The sequence below is a fragment of the Melopsittacus undulatus genome, chromosome 10 (genome assembly GCF_012275295.1).
Source record: "Melopsittacus undulatus isolate bMelUnd1 chromosome 10, bMelUnd1.mat.Z, whole genome shotgun sequence".
NCBI classification, from domain to species: domain Eukaryota; kingdom Metazoa; phylum Chordata; class Aves; order Psittaciformes; family Psittaculidae; genus Melopsittacus; species Melopsittacus undulatus.
Genome location: NC_047536.1, coordinates 8,368,972 through 8,396,519, shown reverse-complemented (window position 1 = coordinate 8,396,519; position 27,548 = coordinate 8,368,972). Strand labels below are relative to the sequence as shown.

General features: G+C 57.0%; 1 protein-coding gene across 3 annotated transcripts; it reads left to right on the top strand.

Annotated features, from left to right (window-relative positions):
* Positions 1–10,396: 10,396 nt before the first annotated feature.
* On the top strand, positions 10,397–27,396 carry ARHGEF37 (Rho guanine nucleotide exchange factor 37). 3 transcript variants are annotated; one of them, XM_034066706.1, is made up of 13 exons: positions 10,397–10,860; positions 14,327–14,542; positions 14,964–15,093; positions 15,240–15,387; positions 16,244–16,443; positions 17,002–17,132; positions 17,664–17,768; positions 18,680–18,790; positions 19,846–20,175; positions 21,101–21,229; positions 21,499–21,694; positions 22,053–22,225; positions 22,577–22,786. In XM_034066706.1, exons 2-13 carry the CDS (start codon positions 14,339–14,341, stop codon positions 22,784–22,786), a joined length of 2,067 nt encoding a protein of 688 aa, XP_033922597.1. In that variant the 5' UTR covers positions 10,397–10,860; positions 14,327–14,338. The 3 variants fall into 3 exon arrangements, with proteins under 3 accessions (XP_033922597.1, XP_033922598.1, XP_030901249.2); XM_034066707.1 differs by lacking the exon at positions 10,397–10,860 and adding an exon at positions 12,332–12,392; XM_031045389.2 differs by lacking the exon at positions 10,397–10,860 and having other exon boundaries at positions 14,339–14,542; positions 22,577–27,396.
* Positions 27,397–27,548: the final 152 nt, after the last annotated feature.

Here is a 27,548-nt window from a genome sequence, read left to right as displayed (position 1 = left end):
CAAGGACACCTCACTAGGTGGCTTTGCCAAGCTTCTGGCCAAACCCTGCTCCCCCGCAGGCTGACTGGGGCTCACCAGGGTGTTGCAGTGGGGTGGGAGGGATCCGGTCCCTCCACATTCCTTGGGCAATGTCCTGCCTGACACCCATCCATGCCAAGGGCATCCACAGGCACCAAGGAGGTGCTGGTGGCCACCCCTGCCAGGGCCACTAGTCCCTGCCTTGCTGCTGTTCCCTCCCCTGCAGTGGCAGGACCTGGCACAGGGCTGTGGGGAGCCAGCACAGGGAACTGCTCCAGGTTGAAAATAACCCTGTTTTTCTGGAGCAGTCTGACACTGGCTGCATTTGCCAGGCTGGATCTGAGTGCAAAGCTTCCACGCCAGTGCTGGCACAAGGCAAGAGGCACCATTGTGTTTGGCAAGGGTGCCTGCGTTAAGTGTTCGCACATAACCCTCAGAAAGTTGTCTTCCCTCATAGCCCAGGGTTACAGCCAGCACAGGAGATGCTTTATTGCATCAGAAAAGACATGAGCAGCAGAGCTATGTCCAACCTGGTATTCTGTCTCCAGCACTGCTGCAGGAGAGGGGCAGCAAAGACAGGCAAGGCTGGGGTGAGCCTTTCCCCCCTGTGCCAACTCCTTGCATTTGACCACATCATGTCTCCAGACAGACTTCATCATCCACAACAATGTGGGTATAGCACACTATATATAGTATATATGCTTGTCCCCTGGCAGGGAAGGGACATGGGGAGCCCTAGAGCTGGTGCAAAGCTCTGTCTGTTTGGGCAGAGGCTGGAGTAGGGCTGGGACAAATCTGATTCTTACAGCACTTGAATTGTACCAAAGGCATCTGGATCCAGGGAGAAGGTGTCCATGAGCTAACTGCACCATTTCCAAGGCTTGCATGAAGTTAGAGGGGAATTCTTCAGTCTGGAGCACTCATGGCTGGAGAGAAGGTTGGGTTTTTTTAAAATACTGCAGGAAAAGGGGGATTTTCAAGCAATTTGGGTGATTCATAGGAAATTACGTTAGTGCACAGCTGAAGCTCTGCCGAAGAACTTGTTCCCTGGAAGACAGGGGTTTATCCAGTGAACACACTAGTGCCAAGCAGCATCATCTGCCGGCTGCCTGGATTGCCCTGGCTGTGCTGCAGAGCTTGGACTATCCATCCAGGCAAAAAGGTTCAGAGACATGAGGTCATTACAAGTTTCTTGATGGAGCTCATCTGATTTCCTTTGGGACACCTTGCTTTACCTTGCCTTACCTCTCTAAAATGCCATGAGATTCCCAAAAGCAGGTTCCTTCCCTAATCCAGTGCCAACAGGCTGTGCAGCTCCAGAAGCATTCGCACGTAGGTGGAGGAGCTGCATCTTCTTTCCTTTGGCACAGTCCCTAGGGACAATTTGCTGAGCGGGGGTGAAGCTGAGGTCCAAACTTTCCAGTGATGTCAGACTTAAAATCACTCTGGGTACTTGAGCGGATGCACTGGGAGCTGAGGCGAGAGACTGAAGCAGCCAAAAGAGATGTAAATGGCAGCACAGCTGATTCACTGCATGTCAAGTGCTGTGGATAAGTCTTCAGCGGCAGTTTCAGTGGTGCTTTTGAATTAATTACCCTGCTAGTGCAGAGCTCCAGTAGTTGGCATCCAAGGCACATTTCCTCTGTGAGGCTGCTTAGATCCAGTCAGGTTTGAATCACTGAGGTGAGTCTCCTCTCTCACAAAGTAATTCAGCTTGTGGAGGATGGCTGGTACACCTGGGAGTAAATCTTCCCCCTAAGAACAATTTCTTCAACTATTTTAGGGAACACGGGTTTTATGCATGCCATGTGCTTTGGTTTAGGATGCTGGGGAGGATAAGAAGAATGAAAGTAGGTGGTGCAGAGTGTCTGCTGCAGCAGCAGAGCAAGAGCCTGCCTGGGCTGCGGGATGTGGCCAGCTCGGTCCTGGCTGCCCAGTGCAGGCTTTGGGTGTGCTAAGTGGACACTGCTGCTCTCCCGTGGCAGGAGCCAGCGGAGCACAGTCCATCACAGTGGGCTCCCCATCACCCTCTGCTTGGGGTGCTCTGGATTTCTTTTTGCACTGGGGAGAAATGACATGGTGCTGAGAGCAGAGACTGCCCCGCTGCCCCTCGGCCCCTCTGCAGCAGGAATTCTCCCTCTGCCTCCCACCTCCTGAATCCTGAAACACTTGGAGGCTGCCTCTGGATTGAGGATCAGCACTCGAGCAGATTGCAGATGAGGGACGCAATCAAGGGCTGCTGAGTTCGGTGATTTTATCTCTTACAGCACATCATGCAGTGGCTTTTATCTGCATGTCCTCAGGGGGCAAGGAGTTAGTCCTGTGGAGTCAGGGCACTACAGCTGCTTCCATTCTTGTTAAAGCAAGTTCCTTCCTCCCAAGACTGGAAAGAAAAACGTGTCTGAGAGCACCCCAGAGGGCCTGGAGAGCAGGGTGCAGGAGAAAGGAGCCCACCCTCCAGGGGTTTGTTCTTAAATCTCTGTGGGTTTTAACTATGACATTTCCTAGGCCACCCTCCTGATTTCTAAATCCTAGGAGAGGTTTGCAGGAGACTAGCGCTGATGGATCCTGAGTGCTTGCCCATCTCCCAGAAGCCATGCACAAGGGCACGGCACTGGGATGCTACAGGGCAAAGCACCCAGGATTTAGACTCAGGATTCCAGACAAATTGTACCTGGAAACTTGGGTCTCCAGACCCTTTGTGAGTGTGTCCTCCTGGGGGTAGGATCCAGTTGTATCTTGTCCCTTCCAATAGTCACTTGCAGGCCTGAATATCTTATTTTCTCAACAGAGCAGCTTTTTATGACATTCAAAAGCAATTCTTGCTGAGATTTATAAAGAAAGGAGACAAAACTATGGGCTGGGAGATGCTGTTTGATTGTGCCTAATTTTTTTCCCTCCCCTGCTTCAAAGATCGTCACGAGCTCTGGTTCATTAGCGCTTGGGGGAAGCGCAGGGTGCAGACTGCCAGATAAGGGGAAAGGCTCATCACATGTCATTGTTGCCACAGCACTGGAAATATCACTAACAAATCTATCAGCCCCTTGATGCACAAGGCCTCGCTCCACATCTCTAGAGCAGCAGTCACACATGTGGCCTTTATCATCTGAGGAGCAGAGCCAGCAGATGAAAAGGGTGCAGGCTGCCCCTCTTTGGTGCTCTTGAGAGCCAGCTCTTTCAAGGGCTCCTTTATTGATGGGCTTTGGGCTAATTTTAGCACCAATGAGCAGCACAGCTCAGCACAGTGCAGGGGAGCAGGGGCCATGGTTTGCAAAAGCAGGGGACTGTGTTAGATGCTCCAGACACAGAAATGGCTCTGCAGGATCTCACAGCAGTCCTGAGCTTGCTGTGCCCATGCTCCAAACTAGCCAGGGACACACCAGCTTCAGACCCAGAGCTGGGTGGCAGTGAGGCCTGTGGGAACAGCTTATGTGGGGCTCTGTGGCACAGCAAGGCAGCTTTTGGCCATGATTTTTCCTGGCAGCAGATTGAATTGGTGTCCTGATGCACAGGGTCAGTCATCTCTGCCCTGGGAAGCAGCTGGGTGCTCTGCAGAGCAGGATGCTTCACTGAACCCATGATGCAAACCTGGGAGCATCATCAGCTAGGGGTGAGCCTCCCTTTGCTCTGCACTGACTGCAGCTCCAGCATGAGCAGCTCAAGGTCCTGCTGACCCTCGGCCAAAGGGGAGTGAGTGCTGGTGGAGACTGGTCCCTGCTACAGAGCAGGAGGGCACCTGCAACAGCCTGGGACCAGGTTATGCTGCAGAGCCTGCTCTTGTCACTGGGACTGAGTGAAAATACAGGAGTTTCTATTTATCATTGCGTGAGGCTCTGGGTGCAGAGCTCTTGTACCCATGCTCCTTCCTGCTAATGTCTCCTTCAGGTCTGTGAAGCCACATATGTGGGGAGTGACGCCTGGCACAGGAATGTCACACAGCAAGGACGCCTCACCCTGATTATGGGTGCTGCTGGCCTGGTCCAAAGCCCACTGGAACCTGGGGAGCAGATTGAAATCTGGTGTGACTCAGGCACAAGACTTGCCACCTCTCTCCTAAGTGAGGCACTTCCCTTGCTGTCCCAAGGTCTCTTGTGATCCTGCCTCCAGTGGGACACAGAGCATCCTGGGTCCCCAGAGGAGAGGAAGGTGTGTGGTGGCTAACGAGGCTGAGGGAGCCATGCTCCTGGGATGACATCCAACCTGCCCCCTGAGACAGGCCATTTACACCCCTCTGAAGCTTCCCAAGAAAATTCAGATGTGTAGGACCTGCCTCCCCTCTGCAGGGAGACAAAACATGGTCTGCGGCCAGAGAGGAAGTAATGAGTGTTGGACATTCACCCAAGGCTAGAGAAAGGATCATTCCCCCTGAAGTGTGCTGCTCACTGCCCAAGGATCACGTATGTGCCACTGTCACGCTGTGACGGCTGTGTTAGCTCTGGAGCACATGAAGCCCTGTCAGTCACCTCTGAAAAGTTGTCCTGAGAAAAAATGGTTCTGAAAATAGACATTTCTCCTCATTTCACCTCTCCTGGACCCTCTCCCAAGTGCCAGAGGGGACAGAACAGAGTCAGATCTTCCCATTAAAGCTGATGGAGTCACATCCTCTGTACCCAGCAGCAGGTACCTGGCTGCTGAGAACTGGTGCATTGCAGGGAACTCCAGGCACATGACAGCATCTTGTGTGCCCTTGCTGTGAGGTTTGCTTTATCCCCCCAGGGAACTGGAGACAATGATCTGCAACCTCCAAACTCAGACTGGATTCAGCAGATAGGGCTGCCTGTGTATCACAGTGATCAGATCACATCGACCATGTGGCAGCAGGTGAACAGAAGACACTGGAGTTAGCTGCTGTGTCCCAACAGCCAGCTCCTGCCACCTCTGGGCTGATCACAGCTCTTGAAAGCATTAAGCAGTAGAGGGGAGATGCTCACACAGAGAGTGAGAGGCAGGGCAGAGTCACAGCAAAAGACCTTTTAAGACTGATTTTTAGCAACCAGAACGTGTGTTGTGGCTTCCATGGATTCCCAGACTCTTTTCCTCTCCTCTGTCCCAAGGGCATCACCAGAAGGCTGTTAGCAGCAGAAGTATTTGATTTCGTTAGGCTGTACGTATGCTGCCTGAAAATCCAGAGGAAGCCAGGCAGAGGGATGTTCCTGGGGTGAGTCATTCCCAAACGCACTGCAACAGAAACAGTGAACGTCAGTTGATTATGATGAACTATTCTCTGAAAGCCAAAGAGAATGGGAACATCTTGTGATAGCATGGCTGGTCCGGCACATGGCACAGGTTGGGATGAGCCCCCCATGTGGGGTGGCCTCTCTGCAGATCCTGGCCTTCCCTTGGATAAGGAAGTGGTGTGCCATGCTCCTGGGAGCTGCCTGTGCTGTGGCTTCATCCCAGGGCAGCGGTTTGACAAGACGCAAGAGCCTTGTGACAGCTCATCCAGATCAATATCCTGGCTCCAGCTGTGGCCCACGGCAGATGTTTACAGAGCACAGACGCAGCAAGACTTCCTCAAAGCAGTCCCTGAGCTCCTACCAGTCCTTCAGCCTTAAGGAAGAGACATGGTGGTTCTTTGTGTTTAATAACCCAAAGGATTTTTCTTCCATGAATTCATCCAGTTCCTGTTTAAATGCTTTGCATCTGTCACATCCTGTGGCAAGGAGCAATATCGTTTAACTATAGGTTGCACCAAGAACCACTTCCTTTTTCTTGTTTTAAACTTCCCTCCAGGTAGTTTCATTTGGAGCTTGTCTCCTGTACTGGAACATACAGTGAGCAATCACCCCTCCATACCTTCACATGCCTCCCAAGATGGTGCAGATCTGCACCACACCCCTCTCCATTATCCCTTTTCCTGGTCATGGATCCTTTCCTCACACAAAGGTGGCTCCAGAGCTTGGCTCGTTCCTGCTTCCCTTCTCTGAGCCTCTTCCATATTCCTGTAGAGATGGAGGCAGCGAGGAGAGCCAGACCCGCACACAGCCCCCTGAGCATGGGCACATCGCTGCCTTACACAGTGGTAATGCTTCCTTTCTCAGCCTCTGTTTCTTTCCTACTCACTTCCAATGTTGCGTTTTCTGCTTCCTCTGCTCCAGACATTTGAGAAACATCATTTAACATTACCAGCAATATCTCTTTTCTGAAAGGAGATGCACCAGTTACAGCCCATCACTGGGCTACCAGCACTAGGACTGGGTTTGTGTGTTTGTCTTTGCTCAGGTTTCCTTGGCTGCCTTACTGTCCCACTGCTTGGGGAGGCAGACCTGGCAGCTCCTCACAGCCTGCCCTTCTCTGCTCTGCTCTGAAGTACTCAGTGCTGGTTACAGACATGGTCACTCTGCTACCCCTGCCCTTTTCAAACCGTTTCTGGACACACTCAATGGTTCTCCGTGGGTAACACCCCTTTGCTATGAAAACAAGCCCTTTACTTCAGTCCTTCCTTTCCTGTCTGTATCAACTGATCTGCCCAGCAGGTCTTTCCTCTCCCTCCCATACAGCACCATGGTCCCCAGGGTCTGTGGTGGGAGGCTGTCTGAACACCTCACTGTGCACCCCAGCAGACCACATGAACCAGGTTTCCCTCCCCACATCCTTGCTGGATCACCCTGTGATCGCTCTTGCTCAAGAGCAGCACCCAAGGCTTGGCAGAGAGGTCCCTAAGTGGAAGGTGCCAAGGCTGGAGGCTCTCCACCATGGAGGCCTGGGGAGGAGACCTGCAGCTGGGGTGTACACTGGTGAGTCAAGGCGGGTGGAAGAGCTGGAGGTGGCATCTCATTTACGCACATTAGTGATGGAGACGTCCCTCTGACACTGCAGCCATCCTGAGGCTGGAGGGAAGGAGATGAAGCAATGGCTGCTGACAACAGGGGAGCTCTGCTTGCGGCAGAAGTGACTGATGAGCAGAGCATGCTTTGGCAGGAAGCCCCATGTTGCTGGAGCCGGGATAACCCGGCAGGTACAGGGGGTGCTGAGCTTTATGGTCTGGGGCTTGTGGTGCCCATGCTGAGTGGCAGACAGTGCCACCAGCACCTGGGACTCCTGGCCATCACTTTACATTCCACGGTATTAGCTGATGATGTGTTTTTCCACAGCAAACTCCTCCCCAGTTAAACATCCTCCTTGACAAGTGGTGAGGAGGTGGCTAGAGGAGGCTGTGGGCAACATGATGAGCTGGTCCTGCAGCCTCTCTGCTGCTGCTGGGGCTCCAGGGATGCCTGGACCTCTCCCTCCACCTCAGCCTCTTTTCAACCTTTGTGGGTTTGCTCAGCCACATCCCTCTGTCTTCTCAGCCTTAGCATGTGGCAGCCCCAACAGCACCATGCTGCCAGAGATCTGCATTCAGAGCTGCATTAATGCCAGGCAGCTGCCTCCCACAGCCCTCCACAGCCTCCAGGGGAGATGCCTGGTTTTCCTTGCTTGGTTTATCTGCCCACAACATAAGGGTGACCCCAGCATTAGGCTTCACTCTGAAGAGCCTTTTGGGATTCTCCAGCCCAGCCCATTACACAAAGCTCAGGGGCTGTCCCCCCCTGCCCTCCTTCCAGTGCATAGAACTGGTGGCCTACTGCAAGGACTTTGCTTCAGGCATCCTTACTATGACACAGCACATGGGCTAAGATTCCTGGGCTGGGTGTCTGCCTTCAGTACTGAAACAAGCCCATGATGATCCCTCTCAAGGGGGCAGCTTTCAGGCTTGCCTGTGGCAGAGGCACAAGCCCCATCATGGCAGAGGCACTCCCAGTTGCATCAGTGGAACACAGGATGGAGAGCTTACGCACGGACTGGCTTGGCAGCTTCATGGGGCTGCTCGTGCCTCCCTCCTCCTCCTCATTTCTCTCTTGAGCAAGAGATGTCAGCCCCCGAAACATTCCTGTGCACTGCAGCTACTGCAGTGACTCCAGAATAACCACTCCTGCAGGGATTTGCCTGGAGAAGCAGGTGCTGGTGGGACTCCAGAGATACCTGATCCCATAGCGAATCTCAAGGGGATGCAGCTCTGCTTATCTTCTCTTAGTTTCTCACAGCAGCACAGCTGCACCCTGGGGTGGGTGCCTGGCAATGGGGTGTCCCGGGGCGAGAGCGTGGGGAGCACTGGGAGGAGGTGGCAGTGCTCACATGGAGCTCAGCACCACGGCGGTGGGTGTGATGAGTTGGCAGGAGCAGGAATTGCTCAAAGCCAGGCAGGGAGAAGATGAGGTTTGATCAGTGGAAACGACAAATCAGCACAGACCACCAGAATCTGCCAAACTCTTCTTGCCTTCCTCATGTCTCGTTCCCTCCTCACTGAAGGTGCAGGGTGGGATGTGCCTGCCCTGTAGGATGCTTTGGGCAAGGAGTGGTGCCACTGGCAATGCCCTTTGATGGGGTGTCAGTGACATGGGACACATGGGCAAAAGGTCCAGAGCCACCAGCCCTGCGAGAGAAATGGAGATCTTGGGGTAGGAAAAGCAGTGCAAGGCAGCAGGACTTGGTGGCGAGAGGGAAGGACCACAGAGGCTGGTGGACGTGGAGCTTCAAGCACTAAAATATTGATACAGGAGGCTTGAGCTGCTGTAGCCTCAGAGAAGCTGAGAGGGGTTGAAGACTTCTCCATGAAGGTCTGACTAAGGCCCATAAATAACCCTCTTAGAAATAAAGAGCTGGCTCTTTATTCTGCTTGGATCAAATTCTATCTTCTTATTTTTAGCCTGTGCTGTGCCTCGTGGTGCAGGCAGTGTCCCCTGGCCATGAGGCTGGAGCCTGCAGCTCCTTCCAGACCACTGGAGCCAACACAGTTTCTACCTGCCCAGGAGCAGGCCCTAGGCCAAGAACATGGATGGGATTATCCCAGGCAGGCACACAAACCCCTCCTTGCCTCCCACAGAGGATGGAAGCACAGGTTAGGTTAGCTGGGGAGGGAAGAAGGAAGAGAAAGGAATGATACCCAAGTGGTTTTTCAGGAGCTGCTCATGCCAATGCCCAGCCTAGCAGAATGATCTTCATCGCATGGGTTGTTCCCCCTTTCCCTGTCACCTTAGCTCAAATTGCCCCACAGCACACACAAGCAATGGTGTTGGAGGCAAAGTCCACTTCCTAGACCTGCAGTGTGGGAGGAAGTTCAGTGATTAGGACGCACCTGCAAGCACATTCTTGAGCTGCTGTGATTCTCCCTGTGTTTTCATTTCCACCGTGAATGGCTGATAGCGGCATGGGGTCACAAAGTCCTTTCGAGACGGGAAAGAAATCCAAAGAACAGTAATAATGGAAAAGATTAAACAGAGGAAATGTAACTTTCCTGTGCAGAGCTGCTGCTCGGGGAGGAACCCCCGCCTGCTCTTATTAGGCACAGCCTGAACAGCCGTGCTTTGCATGGCTCAAAGTTGTGTTTATTTTCTGAGCAAGCCCTGTCTAACTCAAAGCTTATCTGCTGTGTTCCCAGAGAGCCCCCTGATGGCTTTAGCTTTCATCCCTGTAAGCTGAGCTTTAACATTTTGAGTAGTAGGAAAGCTCTGATGGCAGCAAAAGGCTTTCCGGGAGCCAGCAGTTCAGGGTAAGACATAGGGGGGCAATAACCACCTTCTGGGCTGAGATGGCTGCATACACACTGGGCAGCCACATATTCCTGAGCTTGGCTCGGGCAACAATCAGCCTCCTGCCCTGCAAATCTGTCTTCCTCTTGCCGATGCTTTGAGCTGGAGCCCAGCACCATCAAGCAGGTGCTTCTCCAGCCTCTGGACTGGGCCTGTGGTCCTCACATGAGGAGTATCACAGGGGGACCTTGTCCCACCAGCAGCTTGGGTTGGTTTTTGTTTAAACAGTGCCATAAAAGAGCTGTCAGAGTGCTCCTGCTGTGGCTGGGCAGTGCTGTGGAGGATGCTCACCCTTGCCCTGCAAGAAGCACCCTGTATAAACTTGAGGTTACACAAGCCTGGCCCTGCTGTGGGTGAAGGCAGTCCTGCCTCCCTGCTGCTGCCCACTGCAGGGTCCCACTGTCTGCCAGGTTCTGTGTTGGCAGCGCTGGCTGCACACACACTGGTGCCGATGCCGAGTGCCAGGGGACAGCCCACCCCGCTGGGACCCTTCAGCTTGGCTTAACCTGATCCCAACACCTCGCCCTGGGACACAAACAGCTGAGCTCAACCAGCCGGAGCCTGTTTGCTTTCCCTCTGCCAGCAGAGCCAGGCCAGGGCAGCCAGCCTGGTCTCACGCTGCCCTGGGGAGCCCTGGGTGGTGACAGTGCTGTGACACTGCTCCTATCCCTGAGCCACCCACAGCAACCCCAGCCCCTGGGCTGGACGGGAGGGGAGCAGCAGCATGGAAAGGAAGGAAACAGCTTGCAGTGGGCACAAGGAGGTGTCAGCCGCTCCCCACAAGGCTGGGAGCAGCTCACTGGGGGCAGGTTATCCAGAGACTGAAAAACAGGATTGGAATGGGAAATATGCCCAAGGCAACACCCGTGACGTGAGCCAGCCAGGGCGGAGCGGGTGGCCTGAATCCTGCCTGCTGTGCCAGCCCTTGTGGAGTGAGGACATGAGGACATCATCGGAGGGGGAGCACTGCCCTGCCAGGACTCCATCAGCATCCACTGGAGTGTGGGTTCTGCCCTGGTGTGATCAGCCACAAGATGCGGGTATGAGCAAAGCACCAGTGACGTGCCTGGAGGGATGATGGTTTTGTTGGACACAACAGCACGAGTGCCTGCCCAAGGACAGAGCTGCGCAAGTCCTTACATCAATGTGATGCCATCCCGAAGGCTGCTTGGCCAGGCATTTCATTGCTTCACAAAGTGCCTGAGCGAGGACTGAATCCCTGCTCCCACGTGCAAGGGAGGAAGGACAACATCTGTGTCCCCAAGGCCAGGTAAAGCCTCTGCTGTCCAGCTGTGTGCGGGTCTCTCCCATGGCCACGTCTCTCCCTAAGCCCCATATGGTCTGGGCAAGCCTGGGAACCATTCTCGTGGGGTGGCTTTACCCCAGCCAGGGGACATCGCTGTGCATTGGCTTTTTTCCCCAGAGACCTGCCTGGGCATTAGTGCTTCTGCCTCTTCCCATCCCTGGCTCCTCCTGCTGTGTTGCTGGCCAGATTATCCACTCACATCCCCTCTTGTGTCTTGCAGCATCCCTCTAGCACAGGAATGAGGGAGGGAGATTTGGTGCTTTTAGCTTGTGGCCCCTTGGCACAGCCCCATGAGCTGCACCCAGCCTCTCTGTGGGTAGGATGGGATGCAGGCAGAGAAGGCAATGGGGCAGGCTGGCCTTCCTGGCATCGGCACTGGGAGAGAGCCAGTGGAGATGCATGCAGGCCCCCATGTGCCCTGCCCAGCCCACATCAACCCTGCACCTTAGTGGGGGGGCTGGCTCGCTCCCACAGCAATGGACCCAGAGGGAAGTGCTGTGCCAGAGCTCTTCTTAGGCACAGGGATGTTTGTCTGCAGACACAGACACCACCTGTGACCTGTGTGAGTCACTGACTCATAAGTCCTTTTTGTTGTGACAGCTTTTGGACACTGTGGGTCAGCCTGAAAACCCCATGTGCCGCCATCCCCTCCCTGTGGTCACGCTGTGGCTGAGCTCCAGTTGGCAGGAGCTGGCAGCAGATCAGCTTCTCTCTTCTAACAGTTGTTTGTAACAATGCAAACACCTCACCAGCGAGAAAACAACTTCACACCACATAACCAGTAGCTCCCAATGGCCCAATCCGTGCAACCACTTCCTCAGTTATACAGCTTCATTTCTGTTTGCTCCTTTTCCATGGCTAAGCTGGTGGGAAGTGATGGCAGAGGGGTATGTGGCATATCCCGGATTCCCCACGGGATAACTCAGGGGAAATCCTGTTAATTTCTGGATGAGCTGCGGGAGCAACCAGCGCACCAGCTGGGCTCCCCTTGAGGCAGCAGCCCACTGCAGCCATAGCAAAAACAGCCCCAGAGGACTGTCCCCTGTTTATTTATGGCAGGAGTGAGCATCATTCCCTGCTCTCCAGCCGGAGCTGCCGCCGGCACAGGACATCCCCGCACTGGCGGAGCACCAAGGTTTGGGGTGGAGGTGCGGAAAGGAGGGTCCGTGCCGGGGGTTAGCCCAGAGCGGGCACTGCGCCTGGGGACAGGCGGTGTTTGTGCCGCTCCCGTCCCGCCGGTTCTGCTGCGGGAGGCGGTGAGCGCCCGGTGCCAGCCCCCCCCCCCCGCAGCCGGGCGTGCGCACCGAGCGCGTCGCGGCTCATCTGACCGCGCCGGCGGGGCCCGAGCGGGGCGGCGGGCGCGGGGGGGTCCCGCCTTGCCCCGGTCCCGCTGCGGGTTGATCATTAACGCGGCAGCGGCAGCGGCAGCGGCGGCGGCGGCGGCAGGGGCAGGGGCAGGGCCCGGCTCCCCGGAGCCAGCCCCGGCGCCTCCGCAGGTAAGAGCCGGGGCCGCTGGTTTCGGGGTGCGGAGGGAGCGGGGCAGGGGCTGCCGGAGCTGCGGGCGCTATGAGCGTAACGGGGCCACCGGCTCCCGTCCCTGCGGGTCCGCGGAGGCAGCGAGCAGCAGTGACAGGTCAGAGGCAGGCAGCTGCTGGGCGGAAACCTGCTCCTCCTCTCCCTGCCTGGTCCAACGCTGCGCAGAAACGCTCCTTATTCGTTTTGCCCTGTTCTCCCGTTCCTCTGATGTTTCAGGCCGTGGGTTTAAGGGAAGGGAAAGAGGTTTCCTCAGCGTGGGGACAACCCCCCCAAGCAGCAGCGTGCTCTGGGGAATGCTGGTGTAGGGAGCAGTGACGCACCACTGCCTGCATCATGCTGCCAGGCGTCTCTTCAGGGGTGTCTCACAGCGGGGATCTCCACCTGCCTCCATTGCAGCCCTTCCTCTGAGCAAGGATTCTGCTGTCACCCCCAGGCAGAGGACACTGGGCTTGTCCAGCAGTTCTTGATGGGTATCTTTCTGCCTGGACACCTCAGAAGCGCTTAAAATGATGCAGGAAAGCGTCTCCCACTCCCCATGTTCCATAGCACCCAATGCCATGCCACAGGCAGGGGTGGCAGCCAAATGTGCAGAGGGCAGGGATGACAGCCGGCAGGGAATCGTGCCCCTGGAAGGCAGGCAGAGGTCCCATACCTCGTCACAGGCATTGGCTTGCTGTGCCAAGCCCAGCTCTCCTCCAGCACAGCAGTGCGCATGTGCCGGGGGGGGCATTCATCCTGCCCAGTGCTCGCTTGATAGCTGGACCCTTCTCCAGGCTCAGGATGTCCTGCCAGCCCCTCTGATCCCACTGCAGGTGCCTGGGGCTGCAGCCTCTGAAGCAGGAACCTGCTGTGTCCAGTCTGGCTGTGGGCTGGCACTGGCTGGGCAGGCAGCAGAGGCAGAGCCACCCTCCCTGTGCTGCTGCCTCTGCCATCTCGCTTTTATCCTGCCAAGCCACCTCGGCCCTGCACTCCCCCACAGCCTCCAGGGGCAGGTGGCCTGGCAGCATCCATCCCTCCCTGCCCCGGCTGGGGTCTGGATCCAGCCAAGCTGTGCTCTGCACCGGTGTGGGCTGCGCCATGCCTGCCTCTCAAGGCCTCCTGCCTGAGATCGAGCGCTATCTGTGGTGCTCTGGGAGCTGCTCCATCCTCCTCAGTATCGGTTACAGCAGAGGATGTTCCCTGAGAAGGAAATGGCATGAATCAGCTCCAATTTTTCATGCTCTGCAGGCAGAGAGGAGCAGGGAGCAGGCTGTGCTGGGCAGGGCACAGACACTGTGCCCCGGGGATTGGGAGTGCTCCCGGCAGAGGCGCCTGCAGCTTCTTCCCCCATCCCCATCACTATTAAACCATCTCTGCCACAGAAACGTCTTTTGTTCAAGCGCTGCAAAAACACTCATTGTGCTTTGAATAGGACTGTTGAAGGCAAGGCAAGGTGCCAGGCCCAGGCAATCACGGCAGGGAGGGAACAACTTGCCCTGGGAGCAAGGAGTGGGAGCAGAGGTTGCAAACACCACTGTGCCTTGGGGAGTAGTCCTGCATAGTCCCAGTGCAGGGTGAATGCTGCCAGGCCCCTGCCTGCAATGAGGCTCCCCTTGCCTGCACTCTAGCCCTGCACGTGGTTGCTGGAGCTTGGGCACATGTGTGTGGCAGGTCCCTTGCCCTCCTCAGCTAGCCTGCTCCTGGCCTGCAGCACTTTGTGGTTTGTGGGTTTGCAGTGTCATCCATGACCTGCTTGTAAGCACATGTGGATGGCTTCAGTGTCCCTGGGGATGTGCTGTGGGATGCCCCCAGCGCAGGGGAGGGAACATGGGCACTGAGCTGGGTTGGGCACTGGAGCACCAGTCCTGGGGCTGCCCTTGTGTGGCCTCTCCCTAACCCCCTGTGCCTCCTGCAGTGTCCTGCCAAGATGTCGAGTGACCCTGGGGCAGAGCCTGATGCTGAGGATGCAGCCGAGGCTGAAGAGGGTGTCTATGAGGAGGTGATGCCCTGTGACAGGATGGAGCTGAGCCAGCGGCTGGCTGTGGAGGAGCTCATCACCACTGAGGCCAGCTATGTCCACAACCTCCAGCTCTGCATGTCGGACATCCGAGCACACCTCCAGAAGAAGCAGGTGAAGCAGGATGCATCCCCCTACCCAGCGGTGGGGACTGCAGCATTAACCTATTGAGAGCTGCAGCGTGTCCAAATCACAGCAGGAAGGTTGCCACATGCTCACCTTCTACCTTCCTGGTCTCCCCCAGTCAGCTAAGGTCTTGGGTTGGGTGGACATTGGGTCAGACCCAGTACAGCCATCCTATGGCTTTGACCCTGCATCTGTAACATGAAGAGACCTTATTGCTCCACTCACGAGCACAGGCAGGTCTCAGTGTCCCCAGTGCTTCTGAAACAGAGCATCGCTCCAGCTCCTTGGGTGTCATATGGGGCAGCTGGAAGGACACAAGTGCTCAGGAGGGCATGAGTGCCTCCAGAACACATGGTCCACCTCTGCCTGATGTATTTAGCTTACCTGGGGGCACCTTTGTTCCCTTCAGCTGCCTGACCTTGACCTGGAAGGACTCTTCTCTAACACTGATGACATCCTGCACATGTCCAGACGGTTTCTGAAGGGTCTTGAGGACACAACCACGGCCACCAATGAGCACGAGCAGCTGTTCTGCATCAGTAAGTGATACAGCACGAGAGCTGACCTGTGCTGTTTGGCACTGCTCTGCCAGCTTCACCTTCCTAGCATGCTGGGGAGAAACCTCTGCCTTTCCCTGAGGCCACAGGAAAGGACCATCCTCTCCCACCTCTCTCTCCATCCCCAGGCACACTGTTCCAGGAGTTCAAGGAGGAGATGGAGACCACATACAAGATCTACTGTGCCAGCTATGAGCATGCCCTCCTGCTGGTGGAGAGCTACCGCAAGGACCCCAGGCTGCAGGAGGAGATCCTGGACACTCTGAATGTAACAGTGTAGGTACCTTCTGCTGAGGCCACTTCTTCCTTCTCCCTGTTTTACCTACTGGCCTTGTCCTCCTTCTGTCTGGACAAGCTGCTGTATGGGCACATGCCACCAGGCCGAGTCTAATTTCATGGCCATTGCCTTTTTGGCACTGCCTGGTGCAGTCCCTGGCAGCCTGATCCTGCATTCTTGGGGCCACTTGCCAGGTTGGTGGGCTTTTATGGTGGACCCCAAACCAAGAGGTGGGGTGGCACCCAGACCTTCCGCCTGCTCCACAATCCAAGAGGCTGTGCCCACATAGGACACATGTCCCCCAGCTTGATGAGAGGGACAGACTGGCCCTGGGAGACCTGCCAAAGCCCTCCTGAACTATTAGAGGGATCACAAACATCATCAGAGAGTAGGATAGGAGAAGCAGGAATGGCCGCAGAGGAGCTGCTGGGATCTGCTGCTGTTTCAGAGCACAAGCGATGCAACTCTCAAATGAGCTATGCCTTGCATGCAGTTAGAAGGCTTGTCCTGCCTGCAGCCTGCCTGCGCTTTACCCACACCCTCCCTCCCCATTGCCACTGGAGCAAGCTCCCATCCTGTGCCTCCCAGCTAGACAAGCACAGCTCTGTTTAGGGAGGCAGAGCCCCGCGCGGGGCTGGCACTGATGACATCCCCTGCCAGTGGCTGGCAGAGAGCAGGATTCACAGCCAGAACCCCCCCAGCTGCTGGGCACAGCTTGCATATGGATCCAAGGCAGCAAAGCCCCCCTGCAGCTGGAGAGGTGCTGCTTCCCCCCTGAAATGCTTGCAGAGAAGCTGTGGGAACAGCTCTGGGGCAGCCCTCAATGCCAGCCCTGTGCGATCCCCTCTCCATCAGGCCTCACACGGGTGCATCGGACCTCAGCTTCTTCCTGGTGATGCCAGTGCAGAGGGTCACCAAATACCCGCTGCTGCTGGGGAAGATCCTCGAGAACACCCCCCCCAACACCAGCGTGTACTCGGCGCTGGAGGCAGCCGTCTGTGCCATGGCCCAGGTGAACACCAACATCAATGAGTACAAGCGGCGCAAGGAAGTGGGTGAGTGGTTGGGGCACGGTGCAGGCAGGGGCCACAGAGTCTGGGCAGCCCCAGCCCAGTGCCAGTTGTCTCCCCTTGGTGTTGCACTAATTCCCACTTGATCAGTTCAGACCTCTCCTGCCCTCCTCCCATCCTGCCTGTGGAGCCACAGACTAGTGCAGGCAGCTCCTGGCATGGTGCAGGCAGCAGCCAGCACTGCTCTGGTCCTGCGGATTCCAAGCTGGGCAAGACCCAAAGGCTGCAGGAGCAGGGTGGTGGGGAGGGGTGGGCACAAAACCAGCGTGTCTGCATTGCTGGAGATGGGGAATGGGAAGGAACAGTTGTGCCCTTGGGATAGAACAAATCAGGCTCCCCACAAACAGGAGCTTATTCTACTCTTTGGTTTTCCTTGTACTTCCCCCGGGGCTTCCCTTTTTTGATGTGGGTTGTGCTTATGCCGTCGATCACAACCTGTCAGCTCAGGGCCTCACTGCCCGCTCAGGCTGCTGAGGATGCTGCCCTGAACTTTCCCCTTCTGATCTTTCCTCCTCTCACCTCGTGTGCCCCGACCCGAGGCAGCAACCAAATACACCAAGGCCGAGCACCTGACGCTGCGGGACCGCTTCGCACGCCTCAACACGCACTCCATCGCCAAGAAGACCTCTCGGCTGAGCCGGCTCTTCATGCACGAGGCCGGCATCGTGGCCAAGGTGAGCAGCCCGCACCCACGGACCTGCTGCCCCCCTCGGGCTGCCTCCGGGGCTTGCCAAGGTGCCGCTCGGGCAGGACTGGAGAGCGGAGCCGGGTGGGGTGGCCGATGCTGACACCCAGTGGCCGGTGCTGTCATGGGAGCTACAGTCCCATTCGGAGCAGGGCCTCATCCCCAAGCAAGGGCAGGAGGGATGCAGGTGCACACCCCCCCCCCCCCCCCGCTTCAAGGCATTGCAGGGGAGGACTTTGCCCTCCAAAGGGATCTTTGGGCACCCCGGCAAAAGGAAAGACACCCCAGTGTTCTCCAGCAGCACCACAGCAGAAGCTTTGTTTCTAGCTGCATCCTGAGCACACTAGAGCTCAGCCCTTTTCACATTCCTGGACCCTCTTGGGGTCTCCCCTGCTTGTCCCCAGCACTGTGAGCTTCAGGCAATAGGCTGTTTGTGTTGGTATTCAGTGAGGGGCAACCTCTCTGTCAAGGCATCGCCTGGCCTGCCCAGGCTGGTACTAAGCTGTCCCTTGCTTTGCAGACTCAGGACAAGGAGTATGATGACCTGGAAGAGAAGTTCCAGTGTGTGGTGTCCATCGTGACCACACTGAAGGAGAATGTGGCATCCTACCTGGGTCATTTAGAGGTAAACCCTTGACCATTTGCAGGGGCTTGGCCCCTTTCAGTCCTCAGGACCTGTTTCCTGGGGGTCACAGAATACTTTCAAGCCCTGTGGAAGTTGGGGATGTTTAACGACTTGCATCTCTCAGCTGAAGGGCACTGTTGTGCTGGTGACTTGCACAACATCCAAGGATTGCTTAGGTCCAGGGGAGCTTAAAACAAAATGAGGCTTCGTCAATGCAGTCTGACCTGGGTGTCATTTGAGTATAACCTGTCCTTAAAATGATCATTATTCCAAGGTGTTAAATAGCTGAAAAGGCCAAGTGTTGTTCAGCTGGGGAATTGCTGTGTTAATAACAGGCATAAGGCAGAAATGTCCCCAGATCAGGCCTGATGACAGACTTCCCCTCTGAAACCACCTGCTTCAGTAGCAGGAGAGGCAGGAAGGAGGCTGCTGCCCAGGGTTAACATTAGAGCAAAGCCTCTCAAACTGAGGTCTCCTCCCAGACCATCCCTGGCCTGTTTCCTTTCCCACCAGTCTCACTCTCCTTGCAGAGGCAGGAGGTTTTGCTCACAAATGCAAGAAGCTCCAGAGCTGCTGGAGCACCAAACCCAAACACCAAAGCACCAGGCAACACCAATCTGGGGCAGGCTGCCTGGGGCCACAGGGCAGCCTTGGCCACCTTATTGGGGTGGGAGTACTTGAGCAGATACTTAGCAATGTATGACCCCTGCTTGAGCAGAGATGTTTGTTAACGCCCAAGCAAATTCCCTCTCTTGCAAACAGGAGTAGCGCAGAGCATCCATCCCACTGAGCTGTAGAGCACCCAGACAGGGACATTGGCATGTCTTTGGGAACACAGGGCCAGGGTACAGACAGGTTAGTCAGTGGTGGCAGACTCGGCAGGTCAGCTCTAATGGCTTTCTCCCTTTCAGGCGTTCCTGTTGCCCACCCCACACCAGCACGACCTGGAGCTCACCGAGGGACCTCCGCAGCAGTACCGCCACTTTGCACAACACCTCCATTGCACTGCTCTGCCAGAGTTTGTGAGTGCTCCTTCTGCCAGGCACTGCTCTCATGTCCCCTGCCAGGGTAGGCAGGGCAGCCAAGAGCTGAGGGGGATCCCAGAGCAAGCAGTGTCCTCACCAACAGGCACACTCCCCTGGGGGCTGAATACTGCAGGCAGAGCCAGGTAACAGGGTCAGCAGCAACCTCAGACACATGAAGTAAAGAACCAGGTCCAGCATCCATCCAGGAAAAAGGAGGCAGAGTCAGAGACATGTCTAGAACACAACTCTAAAGCCCATCCAGGGCTGGAGACAAGCTGTAATGTCCAGCTAATGGGTTCATCCAAGAGCTAAGCTACCTACAGTAGAGATCTAAGGCTTAGCTAAGACACAAACCTCATTCAGAACAGTAACAAGGAGAAGCAGGAGGCCTTTAAATGGGTTGTGAGCAGGGTGGAGGCCCCAGGTGAGGCTGGTTTGGGCTATTAAAGGCTGTTTGTGCCTTCAGGACCCTAAGATGTTGATGCGGTGATTACCAGCCATACAGGTAAGGCTGCAGTGGAGGACAGGGTAGTGGGAAGCCCAGGGGTGTAGTTTATTTGGCTCACACAGGGCTTCTGCTCCCAAATCCAACCTATCCATGCTTTGTGGGCACCATGCTTATGTTTGAGGGCCCAAGATCCTCCATCTGTCTCTTCCTACTATCCTTGCTTGGTTATCCAGGGCTCCCTGTTGGGTGGTGGCTGTTCCCCTGAATACCTTTGGGGAAGTTTTCCAAGCATCGAGGAGTGTAGCAGGACAGCCTGGGCCCCACATCTGGATGCCAGCATCCCCATGGAGCACCAGGATAGAGTGTAGCTGTGTGGGGTAACCACACGAGTTTGGAATCATGGCATGTGTAATTACTCTCTACTAGGGTTTGGTTTAGTTGGAATCCTATGTGCCTTGAGGGAGGATGCCCCAGATGCTCCCCTCCCCATACAAGCCCTTCAACAGGTCCCCAGGTCTTTTCCTCTCTGTAAGAGCAAGCCCCATGCACGCAGCCCATCCTGTCTCAGGGCTGCCATGGACACGTGTGTTCTCTCACCCCACAGAAGCAGCGTCTGGACAAGCTGGTGTGCCAGCCCCTGGGCAGCCTCTCAGACATGCTGGTGGGGCCGCAGCAGCTGGTGAAGAAGCGCCTGGACAAGCTGCTGGACTATGAGGAGATCCAGGAGCGGAGGAGCGAGATGGGCAGTGTGACGTACGAGGAGGAGGCTGCCATGAACACCTACCTCGCCATCAACGCACTGCTCGTGGCTGAGCTGCCAACGTTCAACCAGGCTGCCCTGCAGCTCGTGGGGCAGATCCTGCGCTCCCTCAGTGCCCTGCAGGGGGACTTGGCTGCCGAGGTCCTGCACCAGGCAGAAAAGGAGCTGGAGCAGGTGAGAGTGACCCCTCGGTGCGTGTGCCCAAACTGGCACACGTGCTGAGCCAGACCCATTGCTTCAGGCTTGGGACATCACTCAGACTTCAGGGCACTGATTTGCTGTAGCCCAAGCCCATGCATGCAGACACACAGCTCCTCACCTAGCATTTGTAAGGATCTCTCCTCTCCTTTGGTTGGGGGAAGCCAAATTTTCTCTTCCTCACTGCCAGGAACTGTCCTGCTTTCTCTTAGAGGACACCACTGTCAGTTTATTGGTGTGCTGCCTGAGAGAGCAGTGTTAATTCTGAGCTCCTGAGAGCTCTGTGCTGGGAAGGCAAGGAGGAGAGAGACAGCTCCTAGACTGAAGACTGAGCATCCCTTCACCCCATCCATAGGGAGATGTTTCCCAGGACTCCCCACCGCACAGCACTCTCTGAGACTGACGTTTGCAATTGCAGTGGGTCAGTCTAGTCCACAGCCCTGGGGTAGAGCATGGCCCTGGCCTAACCCATGATCAAGACAAGAACAAGATGCAGCCGCATGGAGGCAGCTTTCATGTACACCTGGTTGTGAGGTTGGGCTTCTCTTGTTCAGTCTGGGATGTTCACACTGCAGACATCTACCCTGGAGCTACATCTACCCATCTCCATTTACAAAGAGGGAAGGGCTGTGGCCTCAGGGCAGGGCAGCAGGACTCGAGGACTGCTCTGGTGAGCTGGGGTCACTGCAGGAGCCCCATGTATGATGGTCCTGCCCAGGGAAGATGGCTCAAAGTTAGAGAGGAGCAGCTTTGATCCTAGATGCAAGGTGCATCTTTAGTGGCCAGGTCTGTTCTCTTACTTTCTTGCCCCTTCTCTTGCTCCATTTCTTTTGACCCTACCAGCAGTTCCAGCAGCTCCTGCCCTGCTGGGGCCCTCTCTGATCTCAGTCTGTCTCCACAGATGCCCCATGGCCGCATGCCCCTGCCCAGTTTCTGGAAGATGGTGGAGGACGCCCTGCAGCAGTCTGGTGCTCAGCTTCATGCTTTCCAACAGGCGTTTGACACGGTCACACCGAGCCCTGTGGTGCAGGTAGGGGCTGGGGAGGGGATGGCTCAGGCCACATGGATAAAGAGGAAGGGCTATGGCTTCCCAGTGCATAACATCTGGCTCATGAAGTGGCATGGGGGGGGCTCCACAACCACTGTCTCAACTCATCTGGTTTTGGACACTCATCTCCAAACCCTGAAGCATGAAGGAGTTTCCCCTCTAACCTCTCAACCTGTGATCCTGCAGAAAGCAGAGCACGTGTACAGGCCTCTGTCTCATTGGGTGCTCCTGTGTCTCTTGCTCCCCACCAGCCTCTGAACCCTGCTGAGGAGCGGAAGGTCCTTTCCCTTGTGAGCAAGCATGGCCCAGACAAGCTCTACCAAGTGACAAGCAACATCAGTGGCAGTAGAGACTTGGACCTGACCTTGCAAAGAGGGCAGGTTGTGGCTCTGCTGCAGAGTGTGGACACCAAGGGGAACACAAACAGATGGCTGGTGGATGCTGGAGGTACTGTGAGCACTGTGGGGATCCTCTCCCCCTTCGGCACCAGGGTCAGAAACCAAACCCGAATCATCCCTTCATCTTGAATGAAACAGTGGCCATTTCCCCCTGGGTCTTCCCCTCCAGGGCTTGCTCAGCCCAAAGCCACCTTTGCTTTGCCATTTACGCCCATAGCCGTTAGCAGTGAAGTTCAGGTTTCCCCATACATTCCCTAAGAGAGCACTCCTGTTATGAAGTGTTGTGGCTGGGAAAAGAGAACCGAGAAGCCCATGCACATAGACATCTTGAAATCCCTTTCTGGGGGGTTTTGCTGCTGGATATCCCCAGCAGGGCCCCATGACCTGTGTGTGTGCTTATTCTGCAGGTCCCCGAGGGTTTGTGCCTGCTGGAAAGCTCCAGCCCTACTGCCCGACACAAAGCCAGCAGCCCGGGATGGAGCTGCTGACTCTGGAGAGCGGCACAGAGAAAAGGAGACATTCGTATGCATCACCTGCAGCTCCCAGGCCACAGGTGCCCACCTTCACCCCAACCCACCAGGTAAGAGTGGGGACCATCCCTAGCAACCCCACCAGCTCTGTGCTAGTCCCTGTATGTGAAGGCGGTGGGTGGGAAGGTGAACCTGCTTCTCCAGTACATACATGGTCATATATGTGCAGCCATGTGCCAAGCAGGGGAGGGTCACAGCCTGACACTGTGTGCCCTGTGAGGCTGGTGTCTGCCTTGCTGGGACCTGGGGATGGATGGGGCTGTGCTTGGTGTGGTCCCCAGTGTCCCTGCACCCATGGCACTGCTGTGCTGCCCTCTCAGGACTGGCCTCCTGCTGTGTCTGTCCTTTCCCCCTTTCATGTCCTGCAAGGGCTTCCTCCCTCCTTCCCCTGCCTTTTGCAGGTGGTTGCTGGCTTCTCCTTCGCAGCCAGGAGCCCACAGGAGGTGACCCTCCAGGCAGGGCAGCCCGTGGTGGTGCTGGAGCCGCACGACAAGAAGGGGAACAAGGAGTGGAGCCTGGTGGAGGTGAATGGCCAGAGGGGCTACGTGCCCTCCAGCTACCTGGTGACCGTCCCCGTGCAGGAGCCCATGGGCTGGAGCTTGCCTGTGTGAGCACCCAAGGGCATGGGCTTCACTGGATGAGAGCAGTCTGCCTGGCCCCTGAGGACTCGTCGAGGGACGCGCTGGAGCGGGGTGACCCTGAGCTGGGAGGATGGTGGGAAGGAGCTGGCAGAATAGGGCCCAGGGGACACAGGTGTGAGGGATGGCAGCTGGGAGGCACTTTGTGATGTGTAGGGGTGAGGGGGCCGTGTCCCAAGTGTGTTTGCACAAAGGGAAGCAGCACGAGGGAGTGAGGGCAGGTGGCTGCTGTTTACCAAGGGTTTGCTGGAATCCGTGTCAGTGACAGGCCCCTTGGGAAGAAGAGACAACATTGTCCTTGTCCCCAGATAGGGCAGGATGGAGCTGTAAAGGGTGCAGTGCTGCAGAGGGGCCTTCAGCCCAGTGGGGAGCAACTGAGGCTCTGGGAAAGGGGCTCCTGTGGCAGTGCTGGTGTGAGCGCAGAGACTGAGGTGGAGCAGCCCTAGAGACACAGCTCCTGCTCTTCACCAAGCTCTGCTCCTGCCTGGGTGCCCACCCCAATGTGTCACAGTGGTCCCTTTGTCAGCACAGCCTTCACATCCTGCTATGAAGGGCACAGCAACGCCAGCCTGTGCCCAGCTGCACTGCCAGTGGTGGGAAGGTGACAGGCTGGGTCCCCCCAAGCCCTCCTGGCCACCAAGCATCACTCATGGCCTTGGTTTCCCACCACAGCCCCACTTGGAGCACTGTGTACAGTTGTGATGTCCCCAATGTAAGAAACACATGGAGCTGCTGGAGCAAGTCCAGAGGAGAGCCATGAGGATGTCAGGGACTGCAGCACCTCCTGTATGAAGACAGGCTGAGAAAGTTGGGGCTGTTCAGCCTGGAGAAGAGAAGGCTGCATGGAGAGCTCATAGCAGCCTTCCAGTATCTGAAGGGGGCTACAAGGATGCCAGAGAAGGACCCTTCATCTGAACTGTAGCGATAGGACAAAGAGTGATGGGTTCAAACTTAAACGGGAGACTGAGGTTAGCTGTAAGGAAGTTATTCCCCGTGAGGGTGCTGAGGCACTGGCACAGGGTGCCCAGAGAAGCTGTGGCTGCCCCAGCCCTGACAGTGTTCAAGGCCAGGCTGGATGGGGCTTGGAGCAACCTGCTCTGGTGGAAGGTGTCCCTGCCTGTGGCAGGGGGTTGGGACTGGATGATCTTAAGGCTCTTTCCAGCCCAAACCATTCTATGATGCTGCCGACTGATTTGAGAGGCGCTTTGAGCAGTGGTGATGAGAAGCGCTCCGTGCACCCCAGATGCTGCTCGGTGACTGATGCGCTGACACTGCAACATCTCAGACCGTGGCTCTGCCGCACGGGGTTCGGGGCTCGGGCCTCGGCTGGGGACCGGTTGTGTGCCCGCACGGCCGCCAGGTGGCAGCACCGCTCACCCCCGGGGCCAGCGGAGGGGTTTGTGCGCTGCGCTCCTGCGGCTCTGGGGCTGTGCGCACCAGCGGAGTGACACGGGCCGTGTGGAGCAGCATGGGCACTGCGAGAGGCTTCTGGGAGAACCAGCTTGTGTCAGTTCCTGAGCTAAGGCTCGGTGTGGGGATGCAGGCAGCACCGCCTCCCACACTGCCTTAGGCGTCACAGCTCTGTGCCTCTGTTTCCCTATGGCTCTCGCTGATGCTGTGCTGTTACACGATGCTGATGGGGCTCAGGGCAGTGAGCTATGTCTACGGTAGTGCTGACACGGTGTCAGAGGGAAATTCGGGAGCTCCTTGTTGCAACTGTGCAGTCAGGGTGCCGTACTGCCCACCTCTCACTGCCCCCGGGCACTGGGGCAAGGAGGCACAGCTGGTGCAGCAGCCTGGCATTGTCCTGCTGCCCTTGGGCTCCTATGGATTCCTGCATCACAGGTGCCATGGCCCGGCTGGCGAGTGCTGGCACGCCGGCTCCTGAGACCTTCCCACAAGGAAGCAGCATGCCTGCTGCCCACGGGCCCTGTCCATCAGCAGGGTGGCTGTGCTGGGGCTGCTGGAGCTCCATGTCCTTGCCTGAGCTTGCACTGTGTGGGGAGGGGTAGGGTGGGTGCCAGGCAGGTAGGGACAGGCCCCTGGTGCTGCTCTGCTCTTGTTGTGCACCCCACATGTGGGTCCAGGTGCCTGCTTTGGGCAGAGCTGCCTGTGGGGCTCACCCTCCTGCTGTGTCCTGGGGCTTTATCTGCTGCCAGTTTGGTGCCTCTGCCCAGCTGGCAGCAAAGCCCCCAGCAAATGTTCACCCATGGTAAATGTGGGAGGGGGCAGCAGTGCTGGAGCAGGGACATTGCCTGGGATGCTCCCAGCCTGGATGGGCTCCTCGGGACAGGAAGACAGGCTGTGGGGATGCAGGTGGCTGCGCAGGGGCTGTGTTTCTGAGGGTTGCACCTCCAGCTTGCTGTTGATGGGTCCTGCAGGCTTTTCTGTTCCTGATCAACCCACATCAGGTCAGATTTCCCCCCAGGTCACCTTCCTGCCTGCATAGTGCAGGTGCAACCATCCCTGCACCGGTGCAGAAGGCAGCAGCTGGAGCAGGTTCCGCTCCCCAGCTGCAGATACCAGGGACCCTTCAGAGGGTGGAAGGTGACAATGGGACAAGGAGATCTGAGAAACTGCTGCTGCCTGAGCCCTGATCTGCCTGCACGGAGCAGGCAGGGAGCAGGCAGGAATGACAGGTGACTTATAAAACCGGTTGTGTGCTCTCTATCCCGCTCATCAGGGCTCTGGATTTCATGTGTTCTGGAACAGCAGCTCCCTTTTCCCTCCCTGCAGACATGATCAGTGCTGCCAGTGTGGCCAGAAGGAGGTCTTTGCCCTGCCTGCAGCAGGCACGGGGGGTACAGGCTATAGTGAGGTGTCTCAGACCCCCACTCCTCTCCTGGGACAGGCTCTACCTGACACACGTCCATCTGCCAGCGCTTGCAGGGGCTGACAGGCATGAAGGGCAGGGTGGGAACAGCCCATGCACATCCACCAGGAGATGGATGGGAGCCACACACCAGGCTCTGCAGGAGGTGGCAGCACACTGGGACACGCTGCTTGTGTCAGGCTCCGGCCGGCTGCCCAGCGCTAGATAACGTGGTTGTGCTCCAAGCTGGGTGCAGCCGAGGTGCCAAGAGGCTCTGTAGTGCAGTGATGAGCCCAGCAGTGGTGGCACTGGTGTCCTGCCTACCATGGGGTCCCCACTAGGAAGAGGGAAATGAGCTCATGTGGCTCCTTTAGTCTTTGGACCTGAAGGGATGAGCTGGCCTCTGCTGTACCCACTGGTCCTGCTGCTGACCTCGATGGTCGTGGGTCCTTCTCCTGGGGTAAAACCTCAGGACATGGCCTAGTGCTTGGCTGCAGGACTTGGAATGTCGATATCCCTCACTTCTCCCATGATTTCACCCAATCCTGTTGCACCCACTGCTGCCCCACGCCTGGAAGTGCCTTCTTACCAGAGGGTATGGGGCTCTTCCAGCCTAAACACGAGGGGGATAAAGGGCACGAGTGTGCCTTTAAATAGCTGGTGAGGACAGGCTCTCCCTGGAGGAATGCTCTGGCTGGCCTGGTGGAACATGCCTGTGGCCGGGGGCACGGGGGGACAGCCGGGCAGGGATGGCTCCTTGCCAGCAGGTCAGGTCAAGGTGAGGTGTCAGGTGCCGCTGTACCGTGGCTTGGCATGGGAGCGGAGCCGTGCGGGGGGTGGGAATGCATCCCATGCTGAGGGCATGGCATGGCTGGGGCTGGTCTGTAGGGTGGGAGCAGAGCCAGGTGCTGCTGCCTGCACCCTGCCCATCGACCTGCCCATGGCCTGGCGATGGCACAGCCTGGCTCCAGGAGCAGTGTGCCAGCAGCTCGGGTTGTCCAGGAGCGGCTCCTGCACTCCTGTCCCGGTGATTCATATCCTGGACATCAGGCACTTGGATAGCATCCACCTGCGGGTGTGATAGAGCACGGCCGTGTCCCTGCGGTGCAGGGTGCCAGCCTGGCTGCGTGCGGAGAGCAGGAAGGTGGCAGCTCACACCCGGCTCTCCCCTGCCCTGCTGGGCATGCTGGTCTGCAGGGACACGGCACCAGCCGTGGGCAGGGTGTGGAGCTGCAGAGCACATCTCCAGATAGACACACGTGGATTGTGGGAGGATGGATGTGCTCTGGTGTCAGTGTGCCCATTGGCTCTGCTGGGGCACCCAGGGCTGAGAGGAATGTGCAAGAGAAGCTGCAAACCCAGATCCCCTATGCCCTCACTGCAGGGTGCCAGAAGGGGAATAGGGATGCAGCAGGGATGCAGAGCGCAGGGAAGGAGGGGATCGGGGACCCCAGCAGGAGCTGAAGGGCTCTGCCAGCCGAACAGACCTGTGCTTGCAGGCACGGTGCTCCAGTTCAACACCACTGTTCGCAAGAACCCGACCGTGCGTGTGAACAGCATGGCCCATGAGGAGCAGCCCTCGGCAGCCTGCCCTGCTCACTGTGCTGCCAGCCGTGATCAGCGTGGTGCTGCATGGCCTGAAGCAGGGCTGAGCCCCACTGAGAGCAGCCCTGGGGCTGCAGAGCAGACGCAGCAGTGTGAGCAGCAGTGCTCGCTCCAGGCTTGTGCAGCCGGCACCTGAATTGTCTAATAAAGTGTGAAATTGCTTTCATGCTCTGCTACCTTTGCTGAGATGGACCGTCATTCCAACCCCCTTCCCATCCGGCAGCCGGCTGGTGCCAATGTCCCTGCTGTCGTGGTGCTGCCAGATGAGCCCCTGGCTAGAGCTGTGCCTGGCACAGGGATGAGCATCCCTCCCCTCCT